The following is a 15,301-nucleotide window of genomic DNA, read 5'->3' on the forward strand; positions in this document are numbered from 1 at the left end:
AGACAGTGAGGGAGCTGCGGGCTCCTTTACTGATCCTTCTGCTACGCCATGGGCCCCTCTGCTGCTACAGCCATCCAAGGCTTTTGCTGTTCCACCCCCTGCTGACCTGGACGTGCCTTTTGACCCAGGCCTATTGGCCTTGAAAAGGAAATGGATACGCTTTTCTTCGATCTGGGAAGAACACGGGATACATAAGGCCTGAAGACCGAGTTGCTTGACAACTTAAAGCGAGACATATTGTTCAAAAGGAATGGAAAATGGAGGCTTGTATGTAATCAAGAAAAGGAAAGGGAAATGGAGACAGTTAAGGCATGGAACTTCAAGGATTCTTTGTTACCTTTTCTGCTCGTGATTTTGTATAGGCGTACTCGATTTTAGTAAGTTATGGAACTTAGAGGATTGTTTGTTACCTTTCCTGATTGTGCGTATGTACAGACGTACTCGGGTTTAGTATGTAAAGCAACGTGCTGTATATTTAGAAAATTGATGTTTGTGTGTGCGTGTTGGTGGAGCGTAGACTCCCCGCACACCCAGCGCTGTTTACTTGCCTTTTCTACCTTTTAGAAATATTTGTTTTATAAACATTATAAAATTCAGATTGAGTTGAGGCCTCATTTATAACACTTCGGAGACTCAGGAGTTGGACTCAGCGATCCTCGTGGCTCCCTTCCAGCTCAGGACATTCTGTGATTCTATGACCCCACTGGAGAAGTGGTGAAAGGCGACAACCAGACCAAGATACGGTAGGTTTGCCAGGATGGATTTTGGTGCCGAAGTTTCCTCCTCAAGTCTACTTCAGCCATGAGCTAGGGACAGCCCTCTGTGTGGTAACAGGCCCTGGTGCTGAGGTCACAGTGTATCCCTCCTACATCCCTCTGCCGTGCGTGCCAGCTGTGGCCCAGTTGCTTGTGGGGCCGGTAGGAGGAGGACCCAGAGAGAGCGTTGTGTCTATCTGGGGACATCCTGCTGCGATGGAGAGGCTGAGAGCCCTTAGCGGTGAGGGGCAGCGGGAGGGAGGTTGGGGGCTGAAGCAGGACCCTTCCCAGCAGGCTGCTCGGGGCTGCGTCTCCTGCGGAGATTTCTCTCCCAGCTGGCCAAGATCCTCGTCCCTACCATCGGTCCCTATCATCGGTGCGGCCAGCAGCACCGATGACACCTGCTCCGTTCTTTCCTTCCTTCCAGGTGTGGGCTGCTGGCCCAGACGTAGCCGTCGCCAGGGCAGAGGCAGGGTGCCAGGGCCTGTCCCTGAAGCGGCCCCGACCTCTGCCAGTGTTGTGACTTCTCTGCTAGAGCGCCTGCAAGACGAGGAGGTGAGCTGGGGGCTCCCCACCATGATGCAGCGGGGGGAGCAGGGGGAGCCTGTGCCTGGCGGCACCTCTGCCCTCCTGGTTTTGTCGTCCAGAAGCCCCGGCACAGGGCAGTGCCCAGCCTGGAGCTTCTCAAGGAGCAGTCATTTGCCCGGGCCCCATCCCAAGGTCCCATGGCTGCCCAAGCCCAGAGGCCAGGGGCTTTGTGTCCCTCTTGCAGCTTCCCAGCCCCAGCAGCACATCCCTAGGCTCTGCAGAGCGAGGGCGGGCAGCTGGCGGCGCGCTGGCAAGAGGAGCAAAGCAAGTGCAACTGATCCCTATGGTGCTCTGTCCCCAGGGCGACAGAGCGCAGACTTACTGCGAGCTGGAGACCGTCTTGTGGGAAGATGACAGCTGCCTGCAGTGCGGTGTCGTCAACCGGCTGCTAGCAGAGGTGTCCTGGGACCTGACAGCTGACCAGGTGAGATGGTGCTCTTGGAAGGCGAGGGGAGCAGCCTGCCAGGCATTGGAGGGCAATGCGGAGCACACAGACAGGTTTTGCTGGCCTTGGGGCCCCACAGAGGCTCTTGAGCCAACCTGAGCCTCTTTTTCAGGGCGTGACGGAAGACACGAAGGTGGCTGCCAGTGACGTCCTGGTGGCTCTGGCCCGCTCCCACTTCAGCTTCGTGCTAGCCGAGCTCCTGGCCCAGCTGAATGCCCCAGGGCAGATCTCCAAGGAGTTCGTGCTCATCACTGTGGGCAAACTCCTCAGCACCAACGGTACGGTCCAGCACCGCCATCCTCCCTCCCTCCCTCCTTCCCTCCCTCCCCTCCCGCTTTGGGCCAGGCTGGGAGAGCTGGGATAGAAAGGGATCCTTCCCCTCTCCACGCAAGCCGTGCTGAGCTGGGGGGCACCGTGGCTGCAGCGCCTCCTCCCTCGCTGCCAGTGCCGGCTGGGGGCTCTGACCGTGGCCACTCTCCGCTCTCTTCGCAGCCCTGCAGTGCATCCCCTTCATGCGCGTGGTGCTGTTGGGGCTGCGCACCGTGGTGGGCCAGTTAGGGAGCGGCCGGATCCTGCGTGCTGCCTGCGGTGGTGAGTGGACCCTGGGGAGGGGCAGGGGCAGGGGCAGGGGCAGGGGCAGGGGCAGGGGCAGGGGCAGGGGCAGGGCAGCCCCTGGCACCTCGCTCTGCTCTCAGAGCGGGCATGGCGGGCCTGAGCCCACGCTGCTGCCAGCCCTGGGCCATCCCAAAGCGTTGGGGGCGCCTGGAAAGGGTGGCTGAAGGTTTCTGTGGGCTGGAGGTGAAGGTGCCCAGGAACTCCTGGGTCCCTTTGCTGCCTTCCTGGGCTTTCCTACCGGGTGAATGTGCCCTGATGGGCAAAAATGGGGCTTCCAGCAGGCTGGCGGGGGGTGCCGCTCCCTTCCCTGCTCCAGGCTCCTTTTTCTCTTCTCTTGGTGCAGCTCTGGAGCAGTGCGCCAAAGTGGTCAGCGTTTACATCTGCACCTGGAAAGGATGCTCCTTGCCTGCTACAGAGAAGGAGCAGCTCTACGAAAACCTTGCCCAGGTGTTCTGCTCTGTGGCAAGCAACTGGCTGGACTGCCAGGAGGAAGAGGTGAGAAGTGCTGCTTTCCCAGCTGGGGACGGCAGCAGGGATGTCCCCTGTGCCTGTGCCTCTGTCTGTGCCCAGCGGGCTGGCTGCAAAGGGCCCCAGACTGGCTCTGTGCCTGGGGCTGGGGGCTCCCTGCGGGGAAGCAGCTGGAGCCCAGGGCATTTGGGCAGGCAGGGCGGGGGGTGAGGGGTGGGGAAAACTGCTCTGCCCTCCAGAGCAAGCCCATCTCCTGCAGGGCAGAAGGGAAAGGGCAAGGGCGAGGGCGAGGGGGAGGGAGAGGGAGAGGGAGAGGGCGAGGGAGAGGGCGAGGGAGAGGGAGAGGGAGAGGGAGAGGGAGAGGGAGAGGGAGGGAGAAAGGGCAAGGGGCAGGCCTCTCTGTGGGCAGGGCAGGCCTTCAGCCTTTGACGCTGGGCCTCCCCGCTTCCTCTCCAGGACAAGCAAGCCGTCATCGGGGCCATGACTCCCTTGATGCGTGTCCTCCTGCACAAGGAGGAGCACCGGGAGCATGTCTGGGAGCAGCTCCTCTGGCTCCTGCACCAGTACCGGACGGTCCAAGACGCCTCCAGGGTGACCAAGGTGAGGTGTGGCGCAGGGCCTGGCACGGCCGTGGGGTCTGTGCAAGTGGCACGAGGGCTCAGGGGCTGTTTGCACGGGGAGCTCTGTGGCTGTGCACAGTTGCTCCATTCGCAAGTGGCTTGACATGGCTTCGGCCCTTTCTTCCTCTCCCGTTCTCTTGCAGAGCCTCCTTTCTTTCCTGGAGGCCCTGGAGCAAGTTCAGATCCCCATCCCCAAGGGCAAGTGTCTTGCCATCAGCAGTGTCGTGTACAGCGAGGTAAGGGGAGCCTGCACCCACACAGCCACAGCAACTCCCTCTTGGCTGAGTCTCGGGAGGACTCCAGAGCCCCGAGTCTTTGAATGCTGCTCGGCCTCGGCTCCTGGGTGGCTCCCGGGTGCTCCAGACCTGTGCGTGGGTCCCTGGGGACGCTGTGGGGTGGGCTGGGTTTTGGCTGGGGGTCCTCTTGCCACCAGTGCCCAGGGAGATGAGAGCTGGCAGCGCCGTTTCTTTTTGGTCCCTCTCACTGCTGCTGGGACTTTCTCCACCATGTTCCCACCTTGTTCCCACAGCTCACTGCCGACACCAAAGAGCACAGCCAGGACCATAAGGCAGAGCTGAGCCAGTGCATCCTGCTGCAAGGTAAGGAGAGGAGCTGTGGCGATGCCCCGTGGTGTCCCGGCAGCTCTCTCCCAAAACTCAGCAATGGGGGTAAGCTGCTTGCTAATGCAGGATGGGATTTCCTCCCCACAGCTCGCATCTGCCCAGAGGAGACGATCCTGTTCCTGGAGTCCCAGCTGGGCCACGAGAGGGAGGCCATGCGCGTGGCAGCCCTGGGTCTGCTCGGTGCTCTGGCACGCTGTGACGGTCAGTACTGCGGGGTCAGGGCTTGGAGGGCTCTCTTCCACCCTCTGGGCTGTGCCTCCACGCATGCCTCACTGGATCTCTTGCAGAGCCCGCGATGGCAGAGAAGCTGCCCCAGGTGGTGGAGGCTGTCAAGCATGTGTGCAGGGACCCCAGCATCCGGGTGAGCTGCTTTGGGAAGGGACTGTGCCATCGGGGTTGGGGTTGGGATGGGAGAGAAACCTTTTCCCTCAGGGCAGAGGCAGAGCCTGGCAAGGCTGGACTAGAAGGGCTCGGACCTAGCCAGCCATTTCCCCGCTCCTTCGTGTTTAACGGAGGGAGGGCTGACGGCCAGAGGTGATGCCGCTGCCGGCATGGGCAGGTCCCCGTGGCCCTGTGCTAAGCACACTTGACCCCTGGCAGGTGAGGAGGGCAGTTCTGCACTTCATCAGGGAGCTGCTCAGTGCCAATGCCCAGAGCTGCTCAGCGTGGGACGTTGTGGGCTACATCTTCAGCGAGTTCAGCCAGAGCTCGAGCAGAAGGGTAAGGACAGCGTGCAACATCTTCCCTGGGGAGATCTGCTGCCAGGAGGCTGGCATGGGAGCCTGCTGGGGCCACGCCTGAGCCTTCTGGGGCAGGAACTGAGAGCAAGCGGGGCGGGGGGTTCCCAATGGTGTCTTGCAGGCTGCGGGACTCCTGTCTGCCCGGGAAGCCCAGGAAGAAGGAGCTCTCCAAGGGCTGTGCATGGACGTCCTGGGGTCACTCGACATCTCTGTGAGAGGGATGGCCAAAGTAAGTCCTCCTCTGTCCTGCTGCTGCTGCTGCTGCTCCTCTCCTTCAGGCCATTTGTTCCTAGCCCCCTTTGCACACCTGAAGGCTCCCCCCCAGCATGCTCGGAAGTGCTCAGGGAGATGCACACCATCCTCCCCATCTCTGAGCTGAGGCAGAAATGCTGACGGGCTGAATTGTCTCATTGCCTACAGCTTCTGTGGCCGAGGCTGCTGATCTATGTGATGCCAGCCAAGTACACGGGCATGCTGATCCCCCTCTCGCGCTGTCTCCGCGCCCTGGCTGAGAGAAATGAGCTGACAGCAGGGCACGAGCATCACGAACTGGATCCCGATGTCCTCAACGCCCTGTTGCAAGGTAGGAGTAGCAACTCCCCCAATGCTGACCTCTGGGTCTGCGCCCTGCAGGGACGGCAGCGTGGCAGGGCACGGTGTGGCTCGGCATCTCACCCAGCATTTCTTTCTCCCCTCAGACACGACGCTGACTCCGCACAACTTGCTGGCTCGCCTGCTGGTGGTGGCGGGGTCTCCTTTTGCGGGCAGTGACCTCCAAGCTGCTGCCTTGCTGGTGCTGCAGAGCCTCCACAGCAGGATCCACGGAGCTGTGGGGGCCACGTGGAACAGCGAGATTCCCCTGCTGCTGCAGTACCTCCAAGGTAAAGTGCTGCTGGGGAGGGGAAAGGGGAGGGAGGGCATGGCAAGTCAGCTTCCCAGCATGGCTAAGGGGAAGCCCCGCCTGGTGCCCAGTGCTTGTTCTGCTGCCGTTTCGTTTCCCTGCCGGGGAGCCAGCGCTGAAGCTGAGGGGAGCGGTCCCACAGCCATCCATTCGTCCCGGCCCTGGTGGCACCTCCATGGCCCTGCTGGGGCTGTGCTTGTGGGGAGGGACGGACGGCTGCCTCTGGAGCGGGTGCAGCCACCAGCTTCCCTGGGCCCGGCCAGCTTTGCAGCAGCTCTTCTGTTGTGGCTTGGTCCCAAGCAAGGTTTTTGTCTTCTTTCTAGGAGGAAAGGGGAACATCCCAGACGCTGCCGAGTGGGAGCGCCGTCTGCTTCAGGTACTGCAGCCCTGGGAGGCGTAGCATATAGATAGAGGTGGCATTCCCCAGCTGGCAGGGGTGTTTCCCAGGCACCCCACTCCTCCTCCTAGAGGAGTCTCTCCCTTCTCCCACGGGCCACAGCTCTCGTGGAAGGCCACTCTGGCGTGGCCGTGTGCCTTGGCACTGCCTCTTCCTGCTTGTCAAAGGCCAAGAAGCATTCGCTTCCTCTCCTGTTCTCTCCTGCAGTTCCTGAGGGCATCCCTGGAAACCATCGGGGACGACGCCTGGATCAAGCGCCTGAGCTGTGCGCTGAGCCAGCGGCTGGACAGCTCTCCCAGCAGCTCTGGGGAGAAGGTCGGTTCCCTGCCCGGCTCTCCCCTGGCAGCGCAGCCACGGGGCCCCCGCCCACGTGCGGGGCTGGGGCTGGGGCTGCAGGCGCTGCTCTGCCCACGAGGGCTGTCTGCGCTGCTTCCCCGGCCCTTGCCCCCCGCGGCCTTTCCCTCCGTGCTGAGCGGGGCTGGCGAAAGCCCATCCCTGCGTCCGGGCTCGGCTGCTCCCCGTGCGCTGGCGCCTGTCCTGCTCTGGCCCCGTTGCAGCACGCCAGGCTCTTGCTGCATCTCGGGCTCGGCTTCTTCCCTTGCAGACTTTCCTGTACAAGGCTCTTGGGACGACGCTGGGAGCTTGTCAGGAACTCCCACACGTCCAAGAGAACCTGCTGCACCATCTGACGAGAGCACAACCTGAGGAGCCATCTGAGGCCCAGGTGAGCTTCCCTGCTCTGTCCCTGGGCCCTGCTCCAGGCCTTTTCCAGCTCCTCATCGCTGCCCGCCACTGTGAACGGCTGGGCCTGTGCCAACTGTCCCTCGCTCTTTTGTTGCAGGGAATCATTGCTCTCGTCTGCCAAGCCGCCGACAGCCACTTCCGCCTGGCCTTGGAGACATTGACGACATTTGCTGCCACCTCGAGCAGTGTCCGGGGCCTTAGGGTTTCCAGAGGCAGGAAGGTGAGGTGTTTGGGGTTTCCCTCCCTGGCTGTCTTCCACCTGCTCTTCATCGTGGGCTGTGGGGGGCCATGGGGCGGACGTCTCACAGCATCTCTTGCAACGCAGACGACCCAGGCCAGCAGGAGAGCTGAGGCCACTTGCAGGGCTGTCATGCTCGCCCACAGCAGCATGGCACTGCGTGCCTCCAAGGAACAACTGCTCGCCCACGTGGAGGCAGACATCGCAGGCAACATCCTGCTGCTCTCCATCTCCAGCAGCCAGGTGAGAGCTTGGGGCATGCAGGGGTGTGCAGGGGCAGTTTGTCCCAGCAGGAAGATCCAAGCCCTTCCCCTAGATTTCCCCCACGTGCACATGTTCCTCTCGCAGCCCGTGGCCCTTCCTCCAGTTCAAAGGGTTTTCCTCTCTCTTGGGCCCCAGAACTTGCAGACCAATCTGGCTCTGGTGCAGAGCATCCTTGAGGTCGGCTGTGCCATCCACGCTGCGGGGAACTTGGGCAGCTTCCATCCTGTCCTGAAGCACAAGCTGCTGCTGATCCTGCAGGTGAGTGCCCAGAGCCAGGGCTGTCTTGCAGGGGAGTTTGGGGCCATGCCAGGAGGCGGGAAGGTCTCCCTCAGCCGCGTGGGAGCTCCTGAGCTCCTGGAGCCGTGTCCCCAGCTGGTGGGGGGGGCCCTTGGGTGCTGGCAGGCAGTGGCCATGGCTGGGCAGCCGCTGGGGAGCTGCTCCATCCTGCAGCGCCCCTGTGGGAGCTGCGGGAGTGCTGCAGCCAGTGTCTGGCAGGAGTGCCCGTCCCTGGGCAGGGTGCGAGAGCTCTCCTGTGCCCAATGCCCACTTGGCAACTTTCTCTTGCAGAACTTGATGAAGACGACTCTCTGGGACTTCCCGGCAGCGTCCCTGCACCTCAAGGTGATTCTGGCCCTGGAGCAGTGGAGGTAAGAGCGAGGAGCTGCGGGGGCTGTGAGGCGGGATGACGTTCCTCCTGTCGGGGAGCTCCCAAAGAGCAGCACTCCCTGCCCCAGTCTAGGCTGCTTGGATTTGGGGCTGTCGATGAGGACAAGCCCAGATGCCATGTGACCCTCTCTGGAGAGCGCTAGGAACTCCTCTTTTTTATTGTTTTCCCTCGTCTTCCTTTTTCCCCTTGCCAGCAAGCTGGAGATCTCGTTCAGCAGCAAGGAAATTTGCAGCCTGCTGTCTGACTGCTGCCGGGCCATCCTGCCACTTCCTTCAGCGGCTGAGCAGACTGGGGAGATCAGGAACGCAGAGCAGGCAGTGCTGCAGCTCCAGGTAACTTGCTGTCCCTTCCCTGCCCACCTCTCGCTCAGGACAAGCTGCCCTCCCCAGCACAAGCTGTGTGCTGGCAGCAGCCGTGATCCTGCATCTGCGTCCCTCTCGTCCGCTTTCAGTCTCTGCACATGGCCACGAAGGCTCTGGGCCGGCTCATGGCAGTCCTGCTCAAGGCAAAGCCAAGCCCTGTCGACTTGGTAGACATCGCCGAGGTGAGTATCCATGGGGTGCTGGGGCAAGCGTCCCTCCTGTCACCAGTGGGGAATTAGCAGAGGAGCAGGAACCTCCTGCTGCCATGCCAGGTGACTGTGAGCTCGGGGAGGCCAAGAAGTGGGCCCTGCGGGGGGGAAAGCCAAGAGGCAGCCCCTGGCTGGCTGCAGCAGGGAGCTGGCTGCAGGGAAAAGCTCCTGGGTGGGAGCAGGTGCGTCTGAAGAGAGTGGGGCAGTGCCGCAGGGAAAGTGCCAGGAAGGGAGGGAAATGGAGAGGGATGGCGGGAAGGGAAAGATGCCCCTTGGCAGACAGAGCTGCTCTGCCCCAGGTGCTGTGGTTCTGGCTCTCCTCGGACGATCCGTGGGTGTGCAAGAAAGCCCTGCAGGTCTGCGCCCAGCTGCTGGAGGACTGCAGAGATGGAGTGGCTTTTCAGGTGAGGAAGGATGCCCAGCGTGTGCCCCCAGCTGCAAGGGGGCCTGGCAGGGCAGCTCTGCCCAGCTGTGCACAGGCTGTGGGGTCCCCCAGCGCAGCGCTCTGGGGTGGCCCCTCTGCCCAGTCCTGGCCTGAGCAGGGCGCGGCTGGGAGACGCAAGGGAGTGCTGGGGCCACCTCCAGCCCTTGTTCTTCCTCTCGCCCCTGCAGACAAGAGGTGCCTACCTGCCGTTTGGCGCCTTGGCGGGATTGCTGGGGCCTCTGACCTGTGAGCCCACGAGCAGCTCCCGCCAGCTGGCCGCTGCCTGCCTCAGCTCCCTTCTCCACATCCAAGGTGAGTGTGAGTAGAGCAGGCGCCTGCCGGCCCTCTGCCCCGCCTGGCCCTAGCGGGATCCCCCGCGGGGGCTGGGCACTGCCGCCAGGAGGGAAAGGAGAGGCACGGTGCTCGGCCGCTGTCCTGTCCCCAGCCTGTTCGTCCTCCACCTCCCCAGCCACCTGGGCAGGGATCCTGGCAGAGGGCCACCCAGTGCCACCTGCCAGCAGCGTTTCCTGCAGCCGGGGGCGCTCAGGGCCACCCCTGCTGCTGACAGCAGGACACACACCCCTGAAACAAGCTCCTCCAGGGAAAAGAGGGGTCTTTTCTGTGCAGCCCAGGCTTGCTCAGCGGCAGATCCTGGCAAGGGCCATCCCGCTGCAGCGAGTTCAAGACTGACTCCCCTGGCCTCTGGGCCCCCTTCAGCAAAGGCTGGGAAGGGAAGTTCAGTTGCCCGAAGTGTGACTCCCCTTTTCTCCCCGTGCTCGTTCCAGCCAAGGCCACGAACAGGGTGCTGGAGACAGACGACCCTGCGAGCTTGTGTGAGGGGCTGAGTGCTCGCAGCGACGCATCTCAGCAGCTCCAGACCTCCATCCAAATCGCAGAGGTAAGGAGTGCCCTCAAGCTTGCCTTATGTTCTGAAGAGCTGGAGCGGAGCCGTGACGGGCTCTCGATCTCTCCTGGTTCTTGCATCTTTCCAGGTCGTTTGCAAAAACGTCCCCAAAGAACAGGCCGCAGACTTCATGAATGCCATCCTGGGGCCCTTCCGGCATTCCAGAGGAAGCCGCGTGCGTGCTGCAGGCAACTGGATGCTCACCTTTCTGGAAGCATGTGGCAAGGACATTGGTCCAGACGTAAGAGACATTTTGCCATGCCTTGGACTTTCTCGCTTTGGCTGTCGCACCGCACATCTTGCCGTTTGTGTGCTAAAGAAGCTCTCGGTGCGGAGTCAGGGCTCAGGCAGGGTGCTAGGGGTGAAATTTCGCCTTCGAGTGTGAAAGCGTGGCAAGGGAGCAGGCGTGGCTCATGGGCTGAACGTCCATGTTCCCGGGGAAGCGAGGACGTGCCAAGATGTTCTTTCTCCCCTGCTTCTTTCAGGTGCGAGGAATCCTCTCCGCCCTGCACACCTGCACAGAGTCCATGCTAGAGCCCTCGTTCGTGTACTTCGTGCACCGTGCGGTGCTGATCCTGGCCCGCCATCACCGGGAGCTCACGCTGAACATCATCCTCGAGAAGTTTGTGCCTATGGACAGGTACATGCGCTACTTCCTTTCCTGCTGGGCTCAGAGAGCCGTAGCTTGCCTCCCCTCCCCTAGGGCGATCCAAGGGAAGCAGCGGCTCCTTCTCCTCCACCCAAATGTCGGAGGTGTGCTGGTACCGCTGGGAGGAAGCGGGCATCTTCAGCCCTGCTGCTGAAGAAGCGCGAGGTGAAAGCATCCCAGGTCACAGAGCATATGGGCTCATGGTTGCACATCTCTTGGCAGAAACACACTGGAGCTGTGGAGGACTCTGGGGAGAGACAGCATTGGCCTCGGTGTGCTGAAGCGCTTAGCGAGGAAGCTGAAGAGAGTGGGAGACGACAGCTTCCAGCCCAGCTCGCCCAGTCGCAGGCTGCACGCCCCCCAGCCTTCTCCGGAGTCCTTGACTGTACGTTCAGTGGCAGAGGCTTTGTGTCTGCTCCCCCACTCCCAGTCCGAGGGCAAGGCGTTGGGTGCCCTTTTCAAGCGTCTCTGTACACTGCCAGGACACTGCTGCAGTGTCTCAGCGATAGCAGTTCGGGACGGCCAGGACAGCCGCTGCTCCCAGGCTGCAAGGCTGTCCCGGAGATGGAGACGGGGCGTGCAGGCAGTAGAAGTGCCCCAGGCAGCCAGCGGGCCGGGGCTGGTGGCAAAGCTCTTGTTTAACGGGTGCTTGTCGGGTGCTCTCATTTCCCTGCAGGTCACCCGTGCCATCTCCGAAATGGTGTCCGTGCAGTCCAAGAAGGGGGTCCAGAGCTTGCTTCCCTCCCTCCTCCCTGGGCTCCTGCTGCAGCTCAGCAAGGCACTGGGGGAAGAGATGCTGTTTGCGCCCCTCAGCCCCTGGAGAGGGCACGCTGAGGATCAGCGGCAAGAGGGCAACGTGTGCAGGTCAGGAGCAGGAGGGGCAGGGCAAGGGGGGCTTGAATTGCCTGGCCATGCATGCTTGGTTGTTTCCTGTCCTGTTTCCTAGGCGGGAGGCCACTTGAGGCTGCAGATTTGCTTTTTTCCTCCCATCCCTGTTTGTTTGGGGCTTTCTTTTCTCTGTTTTTCTTTCGGGCAGGCTGTCATTCTTGCACAATGGCTTGTGCAAAGTTGGTTTTCACTGCAGTAGAGATGTCTGTGTGCTGAGGGTCTTCCTGGGCGGTGACTTCCAGAGAGCACAGGCACAGCTGCCACATCCTCGCAGGGTTTGTGGCCCAGCTCTGGCCACTGGCAGCTGTGCTTTCCTGCCGTGGAGGCTCTGCCGGTGTAATTCCCGGCCTGTCAGGGTGCACCAAGCATTGCACTCAGGCGGTGCTGCCTCCCTGGGGAGGTTCGAGTGCTCAGATCAGTCCCCCCACAACACAACACAACATAACACAGCACAACACAACACAACACAACAGGGCACCTTGCCAGGGCTTAAATAGACAGTTGCTTTTTTGGCCAGCTTTTGCCACAGACCTGGTGGCTACAGAGCGTTGCCTCTGCGCTTCTTTGCCTCTCTCTCCGTCGCTGGAGCTTGGGATGAGTGAAGAAGCGGCTCGTAAAGCTGCTGAGCATTCTTGCTCTAAGTCCCTGTAAGTTCTGTAAGTTCCCTGCGGAACACTGCTCTGATCTGAGACTTCTCTGGCTCTTGCTCTTTCCCCAGGCCTTTTTGCGAAACTCTCATGGCAGTGCTGAGCAAATGCGCTGAGAAGAGCTGGCTGACGCCGTTCTGGAGGCAGAAGATGTCGGCGCTGCTGGAGAGCCCCCGCACTTATGCCGAGGGCATGTGCCTCCTGACGAGGTGAGAGCCCCAGGGCAGCATCTCGCCTTCCTCTCGGTGGCTGCGCCCAGGGGAATGGCTGCCGGGGCCCTTTCCTGCGTGCTCGGGGAGCTCTGTGCAGGGCAGAGCAGCGCCTGTGCTGGAGGAGGGGAAGTCCGCGGTGGCAGCCTGCAGCCTTCCCACTTGACCGGGCGTTGCCCCTTGTGCTCTTTGTGCAGTGTCCTGCTCCGTGCCCAGCTCATCTCCCGGGAGCTGATTGAGATCTTCTCCCAGTGGCTGCGCTACCCATCAGCAAACCTGCAGCTGACGGCCATGGCTTTCTTTGCTGAGGTGAGGCAGTAGGAGGGCAGGGGGGCCCCCAGGGCTTTTCTGAAAGACATTGCTGCTTGGGCTGCCTCTTGCTGTGGGGAGAGATGAGAAGCAAGTGTCCCCATCGAGACTCCTTTGTGCGAAGCCTGCTTGTGTGCTGTGCCTGGGCTGAGATTGTGTCCTGACTCTCGTGGCTGTGTTGCTCTGTTGCAGCTGATGAAGGAGCCGCCTCTTGAGAAGAGGAACGTCCTGAAGACTCTGCGTGTCTTGGCTGAGAAAGCACAGCACCGAAGCAGCACCATCAGGCAGCTGGCAGCGAGAGCTCTGGGCAACGCAGCCGGCAGCATGCCCGTGGAGGTGAGACGGATTTCCCTGCGCTCTGACTGCAGGGATATTCCCCTCCCTAGCAAGACCCCGGGGGAGAGCTGCTTCAAGGGCCTGGACAGAGCAGCAAAGGCAAAAGCAGGGCTCCTATCCCTGATGCCGCGCTCCTTTCCCTGATGCCAGCAGGGCTGCCGAGGGCAAATTGGGTGCCAAATGTCAGAGGAACAGTGCTTTGTAGCAGAGCTGTCAGCCACGGAAAGAAAGAGCAGCCCTTGGAGGCAGGGAGAGCCCTAAGTCTGTGCACATCTTTGGCTTTGCAGGTGCGGAAGCACGGGAGACAAGTTGTCCAGGTGCTGCAACAGAGCCTGGCGGACACTGCCTGTCCCGAGGTGGTTGCAGAAAGCATGCTGGCGCTAGCTGAGCTCGTGAGGGTGCTGCAGGCGGTGAACTTGGGATCGGCCTTTGAAGACATCGCCAGGGCCACCAAGATGTTCTTCGAGTCTGTGAGTGAAGCCAGCTCTTGCTGCCGCTGCTCTGAGAAGCGTGGGGTGGGCAGGGGCCTGCACGCGCCGCCTGGATGGCCTCTGCTGGCTGAGTGCCTGCTTCGGCCTCATTACCCAGCTGACAAACGGCTTTCTGCTTGCAGGAAGAAGAGTACCTTCGCTACTCGGCCTTGCGCCTCTATTCAGTCCTGGCTTCCTCAGCCTCGAGCAAGCGGTCGTTCTTTGCCGGAGAAGTGGTGGAAACATGGGTCAGCCTTTTCCTGCACCTCCGGGATCCCGACTTTGCAGTTGCCAGCGTAAGTGCCCTTGGAGCTTGCTCCCAAAGCCCCAGAAAGCTGCGTGGCCACAGCCGAGGCGTGGCTGGCTGAGCTCCCTGGGCAGGTCCCACACACGCTGCTGGAGGAGGAATGACGGCACAACTCTCTTTTCCAGATGTGCAAGATCACCTTCAGTCTCTGTGCTCCATTTATGGGGCTGAGGCGGCCACAGGACATCATCTCTCTCTGCGAGAGGCTGGGAGCACAAGAGCTGCAGGATGCGCTCTGCAGTTACCTGGTAAGTAAGCTGTGCTCCAGCGAGACGTCAGGGCCCTGTGGCCCTGCCCTGGCTCCCTCAGGGGAGTGCGCGGTGCTGCATGTGGGGCTGGCCGGGACTGGGACATGGCCATCCCTCCTGGCCACCCACTGCCTCTCCCCTTCCCCCTGCCCCAGCTGGCTGAGGGGCAACAGAAGGCATCTTTCTGGACCCCCGTGAACTTGTGCCTTCCTATCTTGCCCTAGGCCAGAAACGCCCCCCCCATGTTGGAGAGGCTCCGTACCGTAGCCAGGAGAGGCTGCTTAGAGAACGGGCAGAGGCTGCACCCATCGACCTTCGGAATCCTTGGTGAGAGCCCGCACTGGAACTTCCCACTCCCTTTCCTGACCAGAGAGCTGTAGGGGCCTCTGCTTTCTCTTTCCTCTTTCCTCCGGGCCCTGCCTTTGCAGAACAGGGCACACACCGTGCTGTGTCCCATGGCTGAAGATGGGGTAGACAGGTACGCAGGGCTTTGCCTTGCAACCTGCCTCCGAGTTCCCGAAAAAGCTTGAGCAACCATCAGGAGTGATCTGGAGAGCCCTGCACAGTGGCTCTCCAAGCATGTGTCCCAGCTGGAGGGCAGGGCTGGAAGCCAGGGCTGTGGAGCGGTGCTCTGATGGTTGCCTCTTTGCTCTGTACTTTAGCTGCCATCCTGGCAAGGAGAAGAAGGAAATGAGGCTCCGTCAGAGAGCAGGTTGGTTCACATGGGGCTGAGCTCCGGATCCGTGGGGCTGGGCAGAGGTCAGAGCCCAGAAGCAGCCCGGCAAATGCCCAGCACCAGGGGCTGGCCAGCCAGGGGGGAGCGGCTCCAGGGTGGCAGGGGGCACAGCTGCCTGGGCTGGCTGCTCACAGCTCTGTCTGTCTTGTTGCAGCTTTCCAGGGCCCGAGCAGCACTGAGGACACCCGAGCGTGGAGATGGCAGACAAGGCCCTCTGTGACCGTGGCACCCTGTGGGCAATAAAACTCTGTACATGTACGTGGTCTCAGCGCTCGCTGTGTCCTTGGGGAAATCCAACTCCACGTGGCCTCCCCTCTGCGGACAAAGGGTCTTTTTCGTAGGGCCAGGGGGGCACGTTGGGGCCTGTGGGGAAAAGCCTGGCAGGATGCACAAATGGGTTCTGAAGGAGCTGGTGGACCTAACCGTGAGGCCTCCCAGGGTTATCCATCAAATGTCACCGTGATCAGGAGAGGCTGCTGAGAAACTGCTTGCCACTCCTGTTCCCAACGTGTCCATTTCGTGAGAAGCGCAGAGAACG

At 61.5% G+C, this 15,301-nt stretch overlaps 1 protein-coding gene across 1 annotated transcript; it reads left to right on the top strand.

The window, feature by feature from the left end:
• The first annotated feature begins 890 nt into the window (after nt 1–890).
• Nucleotides 891–14,407, top strand: LOC137855316 (maestro heat-like repeat-containing protein family member 2B). The gene is made up of 34 exons (XM_068679354.1): nt 891–1,310; nt 1,645–1,767; nt 1,901–2,066; nt 2,281–2,379; nt 2,747–2,898; nt 3,328–3,471; nt 3,635–3,727; nt 4,021–4,090; nt 4,202–4,315; nt 4,402–4,475; nt 4,715–4,834; nt 4,976–5,083; nt 5,275–5,437; nt 5,553–5,735; nt 6,079–6,131; nt 6,360–6,467; nt 6,757–6,876; nt 6,994–7,116; nt 7,222–7,377; nt 7,483–7,656; nt 7,966–8,045; nt 8,259–8,397; nt 8,517–8,609; nt 8,936–9,040; nt 9,249–9,372; nt 9,846–9,958; nt 10,053–10,205; nt 10,450–10,604; nt 12,220–12,357; nt 12,555–12,666; nt 12,859–13,002; nt 13,290–13,472; nt 13,616–13,768; nt 14,252–14,407. The coding sequence occupies exons 1-34, from the start codon at nt 972–974 to the stop codon at nt 14,405–14,407; spliced, it is 4,530 nt and encodes a 1,509-aa protein (XP_068535455.1). The 5' UTR covers nt 891–971.
• The last annotated feature ends 894 nt before the right edge of the window (nt 14,408–15,301 follow it).

This window comes from Anas acuta, chromosome 4, assembly GCF_963932015.1.
Source record: "Anas acuta chromosome 4, bAnaAcu1.1, whole genome shotgun sequence".
Classification (NCBI taxonomy): domain Eukaryota; kingdom Metazoa; phylum Chordata; class Aves; order Anseriformes; family Anatidae; genus Anas; species Anas acuta.